Raw genomic sequence first — 19,966 nt, 5'->3', positions numbered from 1 at the left:
TCCGCGGTCAGCCTGCGGCTTCGATGCCCTCACCAAACATGGCGGCCTTTTGTGCCCGCCCCCATAGCTTACTCACGTCGCCTTACACCCACCAGTCAGTAGTGATGGCGGTAGCGTTTGTGGCCTTTCGGCGATTCGGCGACTTGCTTACCCGGCGTGAGTTACCTCTTGATCTCTGGGCTTCCGTTGAGCTGTCGTGCTGTCATCGCGACAATCGGACGGGGAGGCCTGTCCAGGGTCACGCAGGGTTCGAACCCCTTATTAAACTTACGGGTCTATATGCCCCCATCCAAAGGGCTTATGTCTTACAGTTGGCTCGCTGACAGCTCAGTGTACTCAGTCTGGGGTGAGTACCACGATCACAGGGCTTTCTGGGTGGCTCTAGTGGTAAAGAACCTGCCTGCCAATGCAGGAGATTAAGAGACACGGGTTTGATTCCCGGGTCGGGAAGATCCCCTGAAGAAGGGCAGGGCAACCCACTCCAGTATTCTTGCCTGGAGAATCCCATGGACAGAGGAGCCTAACGGGCTATGGCCCAGAGGGTTGCAAAGAGTCAGACACTACTGAAGCAACTTAGCATGCACCACAATCATGGGTCTGAAGTGATCCTCAGGCTGAGGCCACTGATAAGTGCACCTGAATCTTAAAGTCTGGTGGTGGTGGTGCTTTAGTCACTCCGTGGCGTCTGACTCTTGTGACACCATGGACTGTAGGCCTCCAGGCTCCTCTGTCCATGGGATTTCCCAGGCAAGAATACAGGAGTGGGTTGCCATTTTCTTTCCCAGGGGATTTTCCTAATCAGGGCAGTCGAACCGGTCCTCCTGCATTGCAGGCAGATTCTTTACTGATTGAGCCACCAGGGAAGCCCATCTTAAAGTCTGTATCCCCTAAACTGAGGCCTCTCATAGGCTTGTGTCCCCCAACCTAGTGTCAGCTGAGATGTGTACCCTCTACTCTTGAAGGTGCTGTGCCCCCTATTCGGGGTCATCAAAGGCTCTTCCTACCTCTGTCTCCCCAGGATTGACAGCCTCCACCAACCTGGGTCTCAACCTTCGCCCAATGAGTGCCTTTGCACAAGAGGAAGCCTCCAAAGCAGCCCCAGAGGAAGCCCCAGGCCACAGCTATGAGTCCCTTCGGGTGACAGCTGCCCAGAAACACATTCTGCATGTGCAACTAAACCGGCCTGAGAAGAGAAATGCCATGAACAAGGCCTTTTGGAGGTCTGGCCTGCACGAGGAGGCAGGGGCTGAGGGACTGGGCAGGGGAGGGCCTGAGGGCAGGGGATTCCCACCCAGACAGAGCCCTCCCTCCTCTCCCCGCCCCCCACAGAGAGATGGTGGTATGCTTCAACAAGATTGCAGAAGATGCTGACTGTCGTGCGGTGGTGATCTCTGGTGCAGGAAAAATGTTCACTTCAGGTACCAGGTGCTCTCTACACCCACCCCTGCCAGTCTCCCCTGCTCCTGGGAATAGAATAATGCTTCGTAATTAGGGTTTTAAGCAGCTTCTAAATTCTGCTTTATACGCATGCTAAGTCACTTGAGTTGTCTGACTCTGCGACCGCGTGGACTATAGCCCACCAGGCCCTTCTGTCCATAGCGATTCTCCAGGAAAGAATACTGGAGTGGGTGGCTGTGCCCTTTTCCAGGGGATCTTCCTGACCCAGGGATCGAACCCATGTCTCATATGTCTCCTGCATTGGCAGGTGGGTTCTTTACCACTAGCGCCACCTTTTACTCAGGGAAGTTCTACTTAAATCATTTTCAATTGTAGAAATTAGTCCAACAAAAGACAGGATCACGGGCTCTAAAGTCTGGGTTTTCTCGCTGAATCTATGGCCTTGACCTCTTAACCTCTCAGTCTTTTTTTGTGTGTCAGTAAAACGTGTTGTGATAATTACATGCTTTCTGGGAATTCCCTAGCAGTCCAGTGATTAGGATTTGCTGCTTTCACTGCAGGTGAAAAGGTTCAGTCCCTGGTTGGGGAACTAAGATCCTGCCAGCTGCACATGAAGTGGCCAAAACCTTTTTTTAAAAAAACACATGCTTTTGTGCAATTAATTTTGAACCTACATGAACTGATTTTCTGTTAATGTCTATTGGATCTTTTGCTTATCCCACAAGTCTATTCTTCAGGTTGGATAATTTCCATTGATCAGGTTCATTGTCTCATTTGTCATCTCTCTTCTTCTGTGAAACCCATCTAGTGATTTTTTAAAAAATTTTTCAAGTGTAAAAAAACCAAGAGTTGCAGAGCACAGTAACATGAGATATGCCTGTATTATAGTTTCCAGTTCTCAAATTTCCATTTTTGAAAATATAGTTTGCATTTTTCTGCTGAAGTTTCATATCTTTTTATTCATCACAATCATATTTTTCTTTGCATCACTGAGCATGGTTCCAATGGCTGTTTTTAAAATCTTGTCTCCTGATCCCAACATCAGGGCCGCCTTGGGGTCAATTTCTGTTTATTACCTTTTCTCTTGAAAAAATGAGTCTCATTTTCCTGTTTCTTTGTTTTCGGAATAAGGTTGGGTTGCATGTATCCTGGAAGTTGGACTATGGGAGAAAATAATGTGGAAATTCTAGATCCTATTACGTAATTCCAGAGTGCTGAATCTCCTGTTTTAGCAGCTAAGTTGATGTCAGTTTTTAAATCTCTTTGCTGGGCTGTAGGTCTGGTTCATGGGTCTCTTGTTATAGAGATTTAGGCAGAGCTCATACACAGAATCTGGGGCTCCCTTTTCTGGCTGTCTGCTTTCTGGAATTTTCCCCCCTCATTTTCCACCAATTGAGGTCCCCCTGGGCTCTTGTCCTATGGTTCTTCAGGCACAACTTCACCCTGTACTCAGGTTAAATTTTAAAAAAACAGGTAAGTCACTTGGCTGGTTCCTTCTTCTAGAATCTGCTTGGTGCCTTCAGGTAATTGGACCTTGTTCCCCTAGGGCACATAGCTGGCATCTGTGGGAGACTCCATGCCAGAAGTGAAGGGTCACATTCACTGATTGCTGCACAAGGCCCAGCCCAGTGCTGGGAACCCAGTGGTGACTGAGATGGTCCCAGGCCCTGCCCCTAATTCACTGGGGAAGACTGGACATTAAACAATGTATTTCTAAAAACAAAAACAAAAAAAACGTATTTCTTTGTGTTTCCTCTCTTTCCTTGTGTTTCCTCTGGTCTTTCTATTCCTCTGTAACATCTTCGCATGTCTCTGGTTTTCTTTTTCTGTTCTCCTTCATTTCTTTGTTCATCCATTCAGCATTCAGCGACCCCTTCCTGGGTGACACTGACCTTGAAATAGGAAACAGCCTGTTTTCTGACCCCTCATCCTGATGAAGTGCAGGATGAGGGTTCATCTCTAGCTGTGCCAGGCCTGAACCTCATCTTTCAGCTCTCCGTTGATTGTGCCCCTTTCGTCCCATTTTCAACCTGAAGGCCAGAAAGAAGACATGCAGTTTAATTAGCAGTTTTAAAGATGGAATGAAACTACTAATTAAAAAAAAAACAGTCCAGACTTATTTATATTTGTGGAGTGTCTCCAAGCACTTTACACATGTTAATTAATTCTCACCACAGCCCTGTGAAACAAGCTCAGTCATCATCCCCATTTGATAGATGAGAAAACTGAGACCCACAGAGAGGAAGAAGTGTGCCCAGTCTTCACTGTTGGGATTTTTGAATGTGGGCTGCCTGGCTGCAGAATCCTTGCCCTTCACCACTAAGTGACTATGGCCCAGGTGTGTGGCAAGCTGATTCAGAGTACTCCTGGCCCAGTAGCCAGCCAACTCCCACCCCTGCCACCTCCACACACCGTCACCTATCTGTGAGCTTCTGATCTGAAGACAAGGGAGATGCTATGAGCACCCATGGGCGCAGTGGTAAAGAATCCACCTGCCAGGCAAGAGACAGGTTCGATCCCTGTGTCGGGAAGGTCCCCTGGAGAAGGACACGGCAACCCACTTCAGTATTCTTGCCTGAGAAATCCCATAGACAGAGGAGCCTGGCAAGCTACAGTCCATGGGGTTGCAAAGAGTCGGACACAACTTAGCAACTCATCACCCCCCTCATCAGTGCATCAAGGATTAAACGAGTTAACAGGCACCAAATGTTAATTCATGTGAAACTTTTATTGATGTAGCTGTTATTCTTGATGATGATGAATAACTTAATTGTGATGGTGAATGAGATCTGAAACATTTAGAGGTTCCCAGGGAACGAGATGGGGGACTCTTCAAGAATGAGTTCTGGCTCTGGAGGGGAAAGGCCTTGTACCATGATCTGGGGCCCTTTATTCCAAGGGGTTGCAGACAACCACCCATGTCTGCAGATCCAGGTGGGGCAGATAAACCAGCAAAGCCAGTGGGAGGAGGTGTTGCAAGTCGCCGAGCTGAGCTTGTTCTGGGAGTAAGCGTGGTTCCCACTGAGTCATACAAGCTTCTCAGACCTGGTGTGGAAGCCAGCAGATGCCTGCAGACTGATGCAGGCGGTTCTAGCCTTGGCAGAGATGGAGTGTATAATAATAGGAACTATTGTGATGCCATTACATGCCAGGCACTGCTCAAACTGCCATGAGCTCTGCCTCTTGAATCCTTGCAGCCCCGTGAGCTCTCGGGAGGATTTTAGCCTCAATTTTCAGAGCAGAAACCCAAGACCCAGAGGATGGAGTGACCTGGCTGAGGTCACACAGAGGAGTTCTTTTTTTTTCTTTTTTAAAAATAATTTTATTGTATTTATTTATTTTTGGCTGTTCTGGGTCTTCATTGCTGCAAAGGCTTTTCTCTTGTGGCGAGCAGGGGCCACTCTCTAGCTGTTCTATGAGGCCTGTCATCGTGATGGCTTCTCTTGTTGTGGAGCATGGGCTCTAGGGTGCAAGGGCTTCAGTAATTTTGGCTCCTGAGTTCTAGAGTGCAGGTTCAGTAGTTGGGGTTCCCGGGCTTAGTCGCTCCACAGCATGTGGGATCTTCCTGGCCCAGGACTGAACCTGTGTCACCTGCATTGGCAGACGAATTCTTTACCACTGAGCCACCAGGGAAGCCCTACTTTATTTTTAATTGAAGGATAATTGGGGTTATATCCTACTCATATTTAACTTGCACAAACTCAGCTCTACCTACCCTGAGTCAACACTCTGTTCTCGCTCATTTAAACAAGCTGCAAAGGCCACAAAGCTATAGAGGGTCAGGGGTGTGGCCGAATGTGGGACTGATTTTTCCAGCTTTGCCAAATTGTGCTGTTCAAACAAGCGAAAGGATGAGAATGATTAACCTCAGGAAGAAGAAAATTCTGCTCAGAACCATCCTGTAGCTCCACCTCACTCAGAGCCAAAGCCAAGTCCTCCTTTTGGCCCACAGGGCCCCACAGAGTCTGCCTCTGTCACCTCTCTGACCTTGGCTCCTCCTGCTCTTCCCCTTGCTCACTCTGCTCCGCTTCGCTGGCCTCCTCCATGGTCCTCACGCAGGCATCAGGGGCATTCCTACCATAGGGCCTCTGCACTGGCTGTCCCTAACATTTAGAACTCTCTTATCCCAGATATCTGTACAGTTCCCTCCCTCTGGTCCTTCAGATCTTTACTCATATGCCACCGTTTCAGTGAGAGGGTCCCTGACCACCCCAGTTAATGCGAGAGGGTCCCTGACCACCCCAGTTAATGCGAGAGGGTCCCTGACCACCCCAGTTAATGCGAGAGGGTCCCTGACCACCCCAGTTAATGCGAGAGGGTCCCTGACCACCCCAGTTAATGTGAGAGGGTCCCTGACCACCCCAGTTAATACTGCAACAGCCCTCACTGCACACGGTGTGTGCATGTGCACACACACATGTGCGTGCGCGCACACACACACACTCACACTCCATTCCATTTCCCTCCTTTCATTTTTTTAGTACTTTTCTCCACTGGACAAAATGAATTTTCTTATTTGTTTGTTTCCCCCATAGAAGAGCAGCCCCCTGGGGGCAGAGGTTGTTGTCTGTGTTGTTCACTTATTGAGCACCTGCTGTGTACTAAGCTTGTGTTAGGCATGGGGATAGAGTGGTAGGGAAAAAGCCAAACTCCTTACGCGTACGCAAGTGCCCATGCATGTGTATGTGTGTGTGTGGCAGACAAGCTCCTCTGCTCATGGATCTCACATCCTGGAGAGGGAGACAGGCACGCAATTATGTGATAACAAGCGGGCAGTGTGGGAGGCACGGCAGAGAAAGGAGGTGAAGGGTGACAGGCTGCTATGGAGCCGCGGGCGGGGGGGTGCCTCCCTGAGGAGGTAGACTTTGCCCTGTGGCTTGAACAGTGTGATGGAGTCAGTCTTGAGACCACTGCTGGGGAAAGGCTGCTCTAAGCAGAGGGAGGAATAGGCATGAAGGTCCCAGGAGGGGAATGTGTCGCATTGTTGCAACAGCTGGTGGAGGCCTGCGTGCCCAGTGGAATAGGTTAGAAATGGTGCTTGTGCAGAGGTCCTGGTGTAAGACCTCGCATTTTATTCTATATGAGAGGGATGGATGGGAAGAAGAGAGGGCCCTGAGGTAATCACAAGGGCCCTGCGGCTGCGTGCGGGGAACAGACTGTGGGAGCAGGTCAGTGGAGGAAAAGGTCGGACTTGGGATTGTCTTAAGGTTGGAGTGACAAAGATTGCTCCATTTCTGACCTCCCCATCTCAGGAAACATTACCACCTTTGACGAAATTAGTGTTAGTTGCTCTAGTCATGTCCGACTCTTTGAGACCCCATGGACTGTAGCCCAGTCCACAGAGGAGCCAGCCCCTCTGTCTATGGGATTTTCCAGCAAGAATACTGGAGTGGGTTGCCATTGCCTTCTCCAGGGGATCTTTCTGACCCAGGGATCGAACCTGGGTCTCCTGCATTGCAGGCAGATTCTTTACCGCCCAGAGCCAGCTGCATGGTTCTGGGTTTGAAACCTCAGTTCCACTGCACACAAGCCAGGGTGACCTTGGGCAAGCGACTTAAGCTCCCTGTGCCTCAGTTTCTTCCCTGATAAAATGGAGATAGTAATGGAACCTACCTCAAAGGATCACTGTGAGGCTAAAGTGAGCAGAGACTCAATACATGTTCACTTGTATTGCCTTCACACCCCAAATGCGACCCCTCCAGAAGTCCTGTGTGACTTGCTTTCTCCACCGTGGTGGTTTGCCTGGCCTATGACCTCTAGTCGGGGCAATGGGTAGGGCCTGGGAGGCTAGGTGAGCCTCCCCACATCTCTTCACCAGGTATCGACCTCACGGACATGGCTTCAGAGCTCCTTCAGCCCCCAAGTGACGACACGGCTCGCATCAGCTGGTACCTCCGTAGCCTCCTCACCAGATACCAAGAGACCTTCAGCGTCATCGAGAAGGTGACTCTGGGAGTCTAGCAGGGTGTCCCCCCCACATGCTGCTCCCAGACCAGCCTTGACCCTACCCCTTCTGTCCCTTCCCAGTGCCCTAAGCCGGTGATCGCCGCCATCCATGGAGGCTGCATTGGTGGAGGTGAGTCTGAACCCACCCACCCCAGATCTGTTGCTAGTTAGACTTTGCCCCAGGGTGCAAGCCCATGGTCTGGGAGTGGGGGTGGGTCAGTCCTGTGGTGGTTTAGTGTCTCTGGCCTCTACTTCCCAGGAGTGGATCTCATCACTGCCTGTGACATCCGATACGGTACCCGGGATTCTTTCTTCCAAGTGAAGGTGAGCCATTCTCCCAAGCTTCTGCTCCCTTGGGTCCTACTGAGGGCTGGGAAATGAGTGTCAGAGCCAGGTCAGAGCAGGGATGGAGCAAGCTACGGGGGTGGGAGTGAGCCTAGACGGCTTCATGGAAGAGTTAGAATTGAACCTTGAAAAGTAAAACTTGGCCGTGGGGGACATCAGGGGGAGGTCATGCAGTCAGTGTGAGGTCAAGAGTGAGTCAAGGTGTAGGGGAGGGGAAGAGGGTGAGGGCTTTGCCGGAGTCAACTCTGGAGGGGGTGGGAGGCAGGATGGAGCTCATGGATGGAGGGGGTCAGGGCAAGGCTTTTCCTGGAGATAGATGCAGCTGACTTCAAAGAGTTGGGAGGACAGAGGCATTGGAAGGTGAGCTATATTCTAGAGCAAAGGAACCTATATGGGCAAAAGTATGTGGATGGGAATGAAAAGGGGTGTTTGGGAGGGGCGTCTCCGAGGTGAGAGTGTGGTGGGACTCTGAGGTAAATGCAGAGCTTCGCTGGCATTGAGGCCGCAGTGGGGACAATACTGGGCAGAAACCAAGCACTGACACTATCGCTTCCCCCAGGAGGTGGACATAGGTTTGGCGGCAGATGTGGGAACCCTGCAGCGACTGCCCAAAGTCATCGGGAACCAGAGGTGGGTGAGAGGAGCCTGGGGAAGGGGACAGCAGAGCATCTCCTAAACCAGATACCATCCTCTCGCATGTACTGCCCTCTTGCAGCCTCGTCAATGAGCTGGCCTACACTGCCCGCAAGATGATGGCTGACGAGGCCCTGGAGAGTGGACTGGTCAGGTAGGGGCTGAGGCCTGTGCTGGATAAGGATTCAGGGGCAGCCAGACTTTGGTGGGGCTCCCTGGCTTCCCATGCACCCTAACTCAGGATTTCAAGTGGCCTCCTCTCTGTGGGTGGTCTGGAGTCTACTGCCCTGCTCCGATTGGTCCATTTCACCAGCGCTGTCTTCCACTTTCTACTTCGATTGGCCACTTCTTCATTCATGGGAGGGAGAGGAGGGCTCTTCTCAGATTGCCTGATTTCAAATTCCTTTCATCCTTAGCCGTCTCTTCCCAGACAAGGAGAGCATGCTTGATGCGGCTTTCACCTTGGCAGCTGAGATTTCCAGCAAGAGCCCTGTGGCGGTTCAGGGCACAAAAATCAACCTCATCTACTCCCGCGACCATTCGGTGAAGGAGAGCCTCGACTACATGGTGAGACTCTCCATCCAACCAGTCACACCCATCTCTGATTCCCTGAGTGACCAGTCAGGGGACAGCAGCCCTTTACAGGCCTTGTCCTCTGATTGGCTCGCTGCTATCTCCCTCCCATTTTTTTTTTTTTTTTCCCTCCCATTTTTCATTGGTCCAACAAAAATCTTCCTGTATCCTTTCTATTACCGGCTGACATCTTTATCCAGAAATCCTGGAACATGAGCATGCTACAAACAAAGGACATCATGAAGTCTGTCCAGGCCGCAATAGAGAAGAAGGATCTGAAGACTGTCACCTTCCCCAAGCTCTGAGAGGCCTGTCGTCCCAGGTCTTGGCGCAGGGGTCTGACTTTGCCTGGCCTCCTGCCTGCGTGTTCTCGTTCACAGAAAGGGAGGATTCATAAAGATGGTCCAGCTTGCTGTCTTCTCAAGTCTCCCAGTTTATACCTTTATGACACATTTCTCCCTGCCTTATCTTTGCCCCACGAGCAATAAAGCAATGTAAAGAACCCGGTGTCCTTGTTGGAAAGAGAGGCGAGGCAGAAAGAGTAGGTAGCACAATGACCCTGGGGGCTCTAAGGACCACAGTTGTGGTGAATGTTGGGAATAGAGATTTGACCAATGGGAATGGGAGCTGTGCAGGTGATGACCATTCAGAGTGTTGGTGGGCAGGACAGGCCTGGTAGAAAGTCACGTGACTCCCTTTAGGTTGACAAGGCTACAGTTCTCTCCATCCCCTGCCTGCTTCATGCTTAAGGGCAGAGTCTACCCTGCCTGGTACCCACTCACCGCAGAACATAGTGTGATCCAGTGCTGGAGTGTGGCCAGGAGTCCACTGCTACCCACTCTTGGGCCAACTGCCTCACTTCTTTAAACTTCAAGTTTTCCATAGGTAATCCCAACCTCCTGGGGAATTAGGACTAGGCGCTTTCACTGCAGTGGCCCAGGGTTCAATCCCTGGTGGGGCAGCTAAGATCACACAAGCCTGGTGGCACCACCAAAAAAAATTAATTTAAAAAAAAAAACCTCCTGGATTTATGTTTGGAATGAGAGCAAAGTATTATTTTCCCTCTGTCTTTTTAGTTTTTAGCATTAATTTGGTGTCTTGTATATGCCACATCCTATTCTGAATATTTATTAATTTAGTGATTCAAAGACCCTATAAGGTTGATACTATTAATAGTCTCCTATTTAACAAATGGGCAAATTGAAGTGAAGGCACTGACCCAAGATCAAACAGCCAAGAAATGTCAGAGGAAGGAATTCAACCCAGAGCTTCTGGCCCTGGAAGTCAGTGATCTAAAGCACTACATATACAATACAATGTACATAGTAGAGCCATGCAGTGGGCAAGCAATAAATTTAGGTCTTTTCACAGCTCCTGAGAGTACCAAGAGTACCCAATTAGTTCCTCTCTGCTTTCACTTTTTTCATTGCCCATCTGTTCTGGGCCACTCCTTTTAGCCTTTCCCTGCCCAACCCTCCTGGCCTCACCCTCCCTCTGCTAACAAAGGTCCAGTCAGGTTTTATGGACTCTGATAAGGGCCAAAGTTCACCAGCACTTCCTCTTTGCAAAGCAGCCTAGAGGGGCTCTGAGCTGAGTCGCGCCAGGTGTGGCCCCAATGATCTGGATGCTGGTTGGTCACTAGTGAAGCTGGTAAGAGAAGGGAGCCTGGGATGCGCAGAAGAGGGGCCCCACGGACCCTGCCCTGCCAACCACACCCTTATCCTCAGGTATAAGAGCCACCCACCACCTGCTAGCTGCCACCATTCACAACTTCTGCAGCTTTTCTCACAGGAGAAGTCACCAGCCCAGCCACTCAAGATGGCCTTTATCCCTGCACCAGGCTACCAGCCCACTTACAATCCGGTGAGATACCCTAACCCCGGGCTTAACTCTACCCGGGACCTCCACACACCAATTTATCCTCATCCTGAGCCTCAGAGGCACCCATCTGTGACCCTCAGTTCTGATTTACCCAACACTGACCCTGGAGCCTCATTTACTCCCACTCTGACTCTCAGGCTATTTGCTTCCATCTCTAACTCAACTCTTCATCTCACCAATCCCTCCCGCTTTGGTTTCCTCTCTTGCTTAATGGAGTGGGGCTGGAGGGGCTTCTGAATAAATGGTAAGGGCTGCAATAGGCAGATGACCTTTGAGGCCCCTCATCCAACCCCATCTGCAGACGCTGCCCTACCACAACCCCATCCCAGGAGGTCTCAGAGTTGGAATGTCCATTTACATCCAAGGAGTGGCTAGCGAGCACATGAAGAGGTAAGACCCTCCCCTGTGCCAGGCGAGCGAAGGAGGAAGGGGGGAGGGGAGGGGATGACTACAAACAGGGGGCTTCCTGCCCAAATGCAGCAGGCCTATTTCCCTTCCTCCACCCTGGCTGAGAAGAGGACTCTATGTCACTGCCTCAGATGGCCAAAGACCAGCCCTGGTCTGGAGAGTCCAGGGCGTGGTGATCAGATCAGGAGGGGGACCCTGGGGGCTGGGAGGTGTCAGGGAGACTCACCACGACAGGTGGCCCCAAACTTGGGACACTGGATTGGAATTGATGGGTATGACAGCATGAATTAAGATCACGGGCTCAGAACGGGTCCACCTGAGTTCACATCCCGGATGTCACTTACCAACTGCGTGACTGGGAAAGCTCTGTGTGCTTTACTTTCTCATCTGTAAAATGGATTTTGAGGATTCAATGTGTAAAACGTGTAAAGTAGTATAGTCAGTGCTACAATAACTTAGCTTTTTAAAAAATGTTATTTTATTATTTACTTTTGGCTGCGCTGGGTCTTCATTGCTGCACGCAGGCTCTTCTCTAGTTGCAGCGAGTAGGGACTACTCTCTAGTGGCAGTGTGCAGGCTTCTTATCGTGGTGGCTTAGCTTGATGTGAAGCACAGGCTCTAGAGTTCGGGCTTCAATACTTGTGATGCATGGACTCAGTAGTTGCTGCTCATGAGCTTAGTTGCCCTGGCACATGTGGAATCTTCCCAGGGGTTGAACCTGTGTCCCCTTCACTGGCAGGCAGAGTCCCAACCACTGGGCTATCAGAGAAGTCCTTAGATTTTTTTTTATGGCTTTAAAATAGGATCGTTGTTTCTTTGTCCATTTTTTATGCATCCACTGAGCACCCACTCTGTGCCTAGGCGCTGGGAACAGAGCAGTCAACAGGACAAAGATCCATGGAGCTGACATCCTAGTAGAGGAGATGGATAAAAAATAAATTTAAATATACAATTTGGCAAATGGTGATAAATGCTACGGAGACAAATAAGGAGAGAAGAGAGATGGGAAACAGATGTGGGGGAGAGGATGTGGCATTGTCCCATTAAATAAGATGGCCAGGGAAGGGAACTTTTCAGCAAAGACCTGAAGGAGATGAGGGAGGCAGTCGGGTGTATCGGAGGGAAGAGCATTCCAGGCAGAGAGAACAGCCAATGCAAAGGTCCTGAGGCAGGTGTGTGCCTGCCCCCTTGCAGTAATTTGTGGGATGCTCATGTGAAGGGAGCTGTGGCAAGTGCTCGGATTTGGGCCTTTCGGACGACAGAGAATGAGATGGTTGGATGGCATCACTGACTCGATGGACATGAGTTTGAGCAAGCTCCAGGAGTTGGTGATGGACAGGGAAGCCTGGCATGCAGCAGTCCATGGAGTCACAAAGAGTCAAAGACAGGACTGAGCGACTGGACTGAACTGAAGAGTCCCTCTGGCTGCACGTGGGGAATGGGCTTCAGGAACTAGGGAAGGGTATAGGGAGACTTGAACTTATAGATTCAAGTTTGCTGGGGCAAACGCGGGAGTCCCAGGGGCGGTCCTATTTGAAACTGGGTGGGGGAAGGGTTTCTCATAAGGACAGGGAGTGAGCGAAGGGGTAGCAGTGGGAAACTGCCCCTTGAAGTGCGGCCGTGTCCCGCCAGGTTCTTCGTGAACTTCGAGGTGGGGCAGAGCCAAGGGGCAGACGTCGCCTTCCACTTCAATCCCCGCTTTGATGGCTGGGATAAGGTGGTCTTGAACTCGAAGCAGAACGGCTCGTGGGGCAACGAGGAGAGGAAAATGAGCATGCCCTTCCGCAAGGGCGCGCCTTTCGAGCTGGTGTTCATGGTCATGACAGAGCACTTCAAGGTCAGAGCCTTGGGGGGCGGGGCCTCCCACCCACCTGCCCCTCCCTCCCTCCCTGGGGGCGGGGCCTCCCCTCCCCGCTCCTCCCTCCCTCCCTTTCTTCCTTCCTTCTTGTGTGCCTGCCTGCCTTTCTTCCACTACTCCCTCCACTCTCCGTTTCTTTCTTCTTTTTCCCTCTCTCCCTTCTCCCTCCCTCCTCCCTTTCTCTTTTCTTTTCCTCCTTTCCTGCCTATTAAACAATTCTTTTTCTTTTAATTTTTTTTCATTAAAATTTTTTTAAATAAAAATTCTCTCATCTCTTTTTCTTATTCCCATTCCTCCACCTTGGAGAGCCTTCTGACATGTTTCGTGTTTATCATCTTGCCCCTCTGTGTTCTTTCGAGATTCAGATTTGTGTTAATCGCTTCAGTCGTATCCAACTCTTTGCCACCCCATGGACTGCAGCCTGCCAGGCTCCTCTGTCCCTGAAATTCTCCAGGCAAGAATACTGGAGTGGGTTGCCCTTCTTCTCAGGGGATCTTCCTGACCCAGGCGTCGAACCCAGGTTTCCCACATTGCAGGCAGACTTTTCACCTTCTGAGCCTCTAGGGAAGCCCAAACACACACAAAAGGAAGCACCAAGTTCTGGGAAACCCTCCTCTCCTGGGCCAGGGCTGATAGCTGTCAACTCCAGGTCTGTCTGCTCCCATCTCTACCTGCCACCTCCCCTCCCCTATTATTTAACAGCAAATCCTAGATATCATATAATTTCATTCATAATATTTTTGTTTTTTAAAACGCAGGCAGGCTGCCACTATCAGACCTAAAAAAATGTTCAGTTCTTCCTTAGAATCATCACACACCCAGTGATCCCGTCATCTCATGAATGCCGTAATGTTTGATGTTGTCTACATTTCATTTGAATCAGCATCCAAAAAAGGCCCACATATTGTGATTGATTACTATTATGGGAATTTTTAAAAATATTTATTGAAGTGTGGCCCAGGTACAGAAAACTGCGTAGACAGCTGACTGGTTGTTCACAAAGAGAACACACGTGTAACCAGCTCCTAGGTGGAGAAACAGAACCCTCCTGGTCCCCTCAGCCCCACGGTGGCCTTTATCCTGATTCTGTGATCTGATCTGTTTCTGCGACTTTGTTTTTTTAAGTGTGTGTGTACCCATGCTATGTATTCCCCTCTACTTTCCTCACTGGTTGTGTGTGTGTGTGTGTGTGTGAGAGAGAGAGACAGAGGCTCCCCATGTTGCTCTGTCTCGCTTCGTCTGGCCCTTTTGATGGCTGTCTAGTACTCCCTGCATCTACCTCTGAGTTCTCTCCATCCCCTGCCTCTGGCTCCCCACAAATGACATGTGGTGGAGCTGGTGAACATCTGTCCCTGCCTGGCCTGGGAGGGGAGTCTCCTCAGGGGGAAACCTACCTGGACCTTATCTGCCCTCTTATAGGCACCAGATTTCTAACCTCATCACCAGAGGTTAACATCACTGCTTGAGTTCAGACACACACCAGTTCAAGTCTGAGCTTTGCCATTCCCCAGCGTGTGACTTTGAACTGGTCTCCCTACCACCTGGAGCCTCTGCTTTCCTGAACAACAGAGACAGTGCCTGGTCCTGCCTCCAGAAGCTGTCGGGCCAGTCACCGTATTGATGTCAGCGATTCAAGTGTTTGGCATGTAGGAAGCTCTCCGTCCTGGGGAGCTTAGCTCTATAAATAGAACCTTGATGGCTCCAAGTACTCCGAGATGTGTTAACCGTGCAAGTCTCTGCACGAGATTTTCCACAGGGCCTTTGACATGCTTTCCCAACAATCCCAGGGCGAGATCTCATTTTACAGATGGGAAAAACAAAGGCTCAGAGAAGCTAGTGACTTACCTGAGGTCACACAGCCAAGACACGTTAGGGCTAGATCTCAAACCCAATCATTTGGTGCCAAAACTAGGACTCTGATTCAATTCTCTCCCAATCTCCATCCTCAGTCTGAATTCTCCATGCTTATCCACCCACCAATCTGTGAGCTGACTTTTGACCTCAGTTTGACCTTTGACCAGTGGACTTAAGATTCCTGACTTTGAGACTGTGTCAGCTCACCCTCAAAACTTTTGACCCCATGTCAAAAAGCTCCCTATTGCCTGCTTCCTGTTTCTACCTTCCCAAGGTCATGGGTGCCTACTCTGACCTTACCCCTGCCCTCCAGGTGGTGGTGAATGGGACTCCTTTCCATGAGTTTAAGCACCGGATCCCACTGCAGATGGTCACCCACCTGCATGTGGATGGCGACTTGACGCTTCAATCAATTAACTTCATTGGAGGCCAGCCCCCCTCACACCAGGTGTGTGGTGTCTCTCCTGTCTGCTTGTTTCCTTCCTTAATCAATGCCCTCGTTTACTTATTTCCTGGGCACTTTCTCTGTGCCAGACCCACGGCTGGGTGATTCCATGGACCCAGAGGCAACCAAGACAATCTACTAGGAAGAGGTCTGTGTTACCAGATGGTGGTGGCCACAGGTGGGGGGGTATACAGGAGGTTTGGAGAGTCTTTATTTCTTTTTCTAAGGTATTTGCACCATTTTCTCCACCATCATTTTGTTTTATTTATTTTTACTTATTGTTTGGCTGTGCCACTTGGCTTACAAGATCCTTGTTCCCTGACCAAAGATTGAACCTTGGCCCTTGGTAGTGAAAGTGCAGAGTCCCAACCTCTGGACCATCAGGGAATTCCCTGCAGGGTCTTAAGGAAGGACTTTCTGGAGGAGAAATAGGTGTGTGAGCTGAGTAGGAAAGCACAGACCCAGTGACCATGAAACCCACTCGTCCACAGTGAATGATCGGCCACCAAAACACAGGCACTAGAACCGCCAGAGAAGCACAGCTTGAAGCAGCTCAGACTCCACACCCCTGGCTTGTCCTTCAGCTGAGGGCTCTCCCCTTCTCAACCTGTGAGTCCCCCAGCCCCTCCCAGGGGAAAGTACTCTCTGACAGTCAGCAGCCCCATTCTACAGATGTGGAAACTGAGGCATGGAGCGCTTAAGTAACTTGCCCAAGGTCATGGAGCTTATAATCAGCAGAGACACAGATCAAACCACTCGCTCCTCTGCCTCCCCAGTGAGGAATGTCTTCATCCTTAAGGTAACCTCGGGCCTATGGTAACCTCATTTTACTCTTGTGCTTCATCAATGTATTTTATTATTTATTTATTTTCGGCCTCACTGCCAAAAATTAGGGAATTCCCTCATCAGTGTATCTTAAAAATAAATAACAATATGGGAATTCCCTGGTGGTCCAGGGATTATGACTCTGTTCTTTCACTGCTGAGCACTTGGGTTCAATCCCTGGTCGGAGAACTAAGATCCCACCAAATGCACAATACAAGCAGGAGAAAAAAAAAAAAAAGAAGTTATTTTTAAAAGGACCTTCACAATAGCTGGCTTAACACGGAAGTCACGGCAGAAAGGAGTTCGTTAGAAACAGAGAGAAAGGGTAAAGAAAAATTGTCTAGATGGGGGAAAAGGTTTTCCGGGCACAAGGAGCCTCAGATGAGAAGGTGAGGGTGAGTGAGAGAGAATCAGAGACAGGGAGAGCCAGAGTCCCACACAGACCGCAAAAGCCTGAGACAGACAGGGGAGAGCAGGAACTTGGCTGGTAAAAGCACCCCTGGTTGCCCCAGGGTGGTCACGTAGAGTGAGGGGCAAATCGTGGTTGGCGATGAAGTGAGCATTGTGTGGGCTTGGGAGGTGTTCTGAGGGTGCTCGCTTTATCGAGGGGCTCCTGGATTGAGGAGGGAGGAGAGGAGTGGATGAGGGTCCTGGGACAGCAGGAAGCCAGGACGGGGCAGGTGCAAGAATAGGATTTATCAGCCTTGTCCTAAAGGGGTGGGGTGAGGTGCACTGAAGATCCCTAAACTTGACGAGCTCCTCGCCATGAGTGAGCCATCTGTGTACACCCAGAGTTCCCTTGGACGGTGGTGGTGGGCTGCCCTGGGGCAGGCATCCTTGACACCTTCCAGGCCCTAGTTTGGGGTCCCCCTCATTGCCTCCTTCTCCTCTGTGCCCACAGATGCCCATGCCTGCTCAGGCGTACTCAGTAAGTACCTGCTGGTGGGTGATGGACTTCCCCTCGAGGTGGGGGTTCAGTGGCTGAGGAGGCACTGGGGGCCCCCAGCCTCTCACCATTCATGTCTTCCTTCTCTCCATGTAGAGTCCCGGACAGTACTATCAACAACAAAGTAGACTGCCTGTAAGTGGGACGGTGTATGGCCATTTGGGTGTTGGGTGGTAAGAGTTGGGGGTGGTCAGATTGGATCCCCAGTTGTATTAATCCAGCACCTAGAGATATGCCTGCATCTAGTAGCAGTTGTTTAATCGCTCAGTCGTGTCTGACTGTTTGTGACCCCATGGACTGTAGCCCGCCAGGCTCCTCTGTCCATGGAATTCTCCAGGCAAGAATACCAGAGTGGGTTGCCATTTCCTTCTCCGGGTGAACTTCCCAACTCAGGGACTGAACCCACATCTCCTGCATTGGCAGGTGGATTCTTTACCTCTGAGCCATCAGGGATGGCCCCTGTATGCCATAGGTGTGCCCTAATTTTTGTCGAATATTACAGAATAGTATCTCCTCTTCCTCACTTCACAGACCATGGAGGGACCCCCAGCCTTCAACCCGGTAAGGTCTCCGGCGGGAGTTTAGGGTTCTGTGGTGGGCAGTTTGTGGGAAAACAGGAGTGGGAGGTCCTGAACCATAGGGAGCCCTGAGAAGTTTGGAAATAGAATAGGCAGAGCACATTTGGGACCAGAGGTGGGTGGGGAGAGGGTAGAATTGGTGGTTGGAGTTGGTGGGGGTTGGAGGTTTGGAGCATTTCCCAGGGTAAGTGAACGCTCCTCTCTGAAAATTCATCCTTGCCTCTGGCTTCTGGGGACCTGAGAGATGTTGGGGTGTCATGTTTTCTTTCCACAGCCTGTGCCATTTAATGGGAGACTGCAAGGGGGGCTCATAGCTCGAAGAACCATCATTATCAAGGGCTACATACCCCCCACAGCCAAGAGGTACAGAATCTAGATTGAGGTGCGAAATCTCTGCCCCCTCATCGCTCAGACCTAGGAGTCTGAGCCCTCAACCCCCTCCTCCATTGGAGACCTGGGAGTCCAGGCCCCAGTTCCCTCCTTCCTTGGGGAGCAAGGTGCTCCCCCAACCCCCCTCCCATACCCCCATCTCACTCCTGCCTTCCTCTCTGCCTCTAGCTTTGTCATCAACTTCAAGGTGGGATCCTCGGGGGACGTGGCTCTGCACATTAACCCCCGCATGACCGAGGGCGCGGTGGTCCGGAACAGCTTTCTGAATGGCTCCTGGGGATCTGAGGAGAGGAAGGTCCCCTACAACCCGTTTGGTCCTGGACAGTTCTTTGATGTGAGTCTGGGGTCTGTTTCCCTGCTCCCCTCCGAAGCATCTGTCCTGGCCCTGGCCTCATGCCTGCCCTTCTCCCTGCAGCTGTCCATTCGTTGTGGCGCAGATCGCTTCAAGGTGTATGCCAATGGCCAGCACCTCTTCGACTTCTCCCATCGCCTCTCAGCCTTCCAGAGGGTGGACTTGGTGGAGATCCACGGTGATGTCACCTTGTCCTACGTCCAGATCTGATCTATTCCTGGGGCCATAACACTTGGGAACACAGGGGAAGATCCTGTAGGACCCTTTCTAAGCCCCCAATAAAATGTCTGAGGGTGTCTCATGAGTGTATGTGACTCCATTCACTTCCCTCATTGTCTCTTTCTTTTTGATTCAGTCATGGCCTGTCCATTCAGCCATCCAGTCATCTGGTCATCCATCTTCTCATCATAATAAATCTAGGCCTTTGAGTGTATCAACCCATTCACTCCTCACAATGCCAGTAGGTAGGAACTATTACTATCTTCCATGTGTAAATGGTGAGGAAACAGCAAAGAAAAATGAAGTTCACTGCCTAAGGTCACAGAGTCCACAAATGGCAGAACCAGGATTCAGATCAAGGTGGTCTGGCTCCCAAGCCTACATGCTCAACCACTGTGCAGTCTTATAGTGGGAATTCCTAATAATGTACTTTTACAGCCTTGAGAAATTTCACAGAAATAGAACCTGGAAAAACAGCATTTATTAAGAAATTATGTTAATGATTATCTTTCATGTTTTTCTTAAAAATAATCACCTTGTTACAAACCCCAAGGCCAGACTCAGAAAGGACTATGACTGGGATCATGAAAGCATGGACCTTGGAACACCGGGTTGGCACCAGAAATGAACACTGCCTACACACTTGCTAATTGTTCCCGAGACTAGCTCAGAAGGGAATAGCCTGGGATAAACACAAGGAGATCTGGACTATGTCAGTGTAGTCCATGACATTTAGAAGTACGTGATTAACACAACATGTGTCTTGAGAAAGACAAGATCTGAGAAAGTCTTGTAGTCTGCAATTAGAACTAAAAGCTGGACTCAGAGTGGACTCTGTACCTCAGTCCAGTAAAGGCTGCAGGTCCCCTGACCCATTGCACCAGATTTCGTGTTCTGTCTTCATTCTCGTTGCTTGATCCTGGACCATTAGGGCAACATAACCTGTTGTCCCATCCACCCCTATATCCATCTAACCAAAAGTCCATATACCTATTCAACATCCAAATATCTAGCCACTCGCTAATCCGTTTATCCATCTGTTCAGTCATCTTTTCATCCAACCCCTCATTCATCCACCCATCCATTCATCTCTCCACCTATCTCTCTCATCATCCAGCAATATTTCTAAACAGTCATGCAAGCATGTGTTCATCCATACACCTAAATATCCAATCATTCATTCACTCATTAGTCGATCTTCCTCTCCATTTATCCATTCAGCTATCATCCAATCTTTCACCCATCCATCTATTCAAGCATCTATTTACTCATTTATTAGTCCATATGTCTATCCATTCAGCCATCCTTACATCCA

At 50.2% G+C, this 19,966-nt stretch overlaps 2 protein-coding genes across 3 annotated transcripts; both read left to right on the top strand.

The window, feature by feature from the left end:
- Positions 1-9,397, top strand: ECH1 (enoyl-CoA hydratase 1). 2 transcript variants are annotated; one of them, XM_043895169.1, is made up of 10 exons: positions 1-156; positions 1,019-1,220; positions 1,330-1,418; positions 7,217-7,341; positions 7,426-7,474; positions 7,604-7,668; positions 8,249-8,319; positions 8,405-8,476; positions 8,739-8,889; positions 9,096-9,397. In XM_043895169.1, exons 1-10 carry the CDS (start codon positions 24-26, stop codon positions 9,198-9,200), a joined length of 1,062 nt encoding a protein of 353 aa, XP_043751104.1. In that variant the 5' UTR covers positions 1-23; the 3' UTR covers positions 9,201-9,397. The 2 variants fall into 2 exon arrangements, with proteins under 2 accessions (XP_043751104.1, XP_043751109.1); XM_043895174.1 differs by lacking the exon at positions 1-156 and adding an exon at positions 194-346.
- Positions 9,398-10,605: 1,208 nt separating this feature from the next.
- Positions 10,606-18,728, top strand: LGALS4 (galectin 4). Its single transcript, XM_043895198.1, has 10 exons — positions 10,606-10,758; positions 11,078-11,166; positions 12,817-13,021; positions 15,210-15,344; positions 17,068-17,094; positions 17,209-17,247; positions 17,644-17,673; positions 17,965-18,053; positions 18,249-18,414; positions 18,496-18,728. Exons 1-10 carry the CDS (start codon positions 10,714-10,716, stop codon positions 18,640-18,642), a joined length of 972 nt encoding a protein of 323 aa, XP_043751133.1. The 5' UTR covers positions 10,606-10,713; the 3' UTR covers positions 18,643-18,728.
- Positions 18,729-19,966: the final 1,238 nt, after the last annotated feature.

This window comes from Cervus elaphus, chromosome 4 (assembly GCF_910594005.1).
Source record: "Cervus elaphus chromosome 4, mCerEla1.1, whole genome shotgun sequence".
Taxonomy (NCBI): domain Eukaryota; kingdom Metazoa; phylum Chordata; class Mammalia; order Artiodactyla; family Cervidae; genus Cervus; species Cervus elaphus.
The sequence above is the reverse complement of the archived record's forward strand: the minus strand, read 5'-3'. Positions and strand labels throughout refer to the sequence as shown.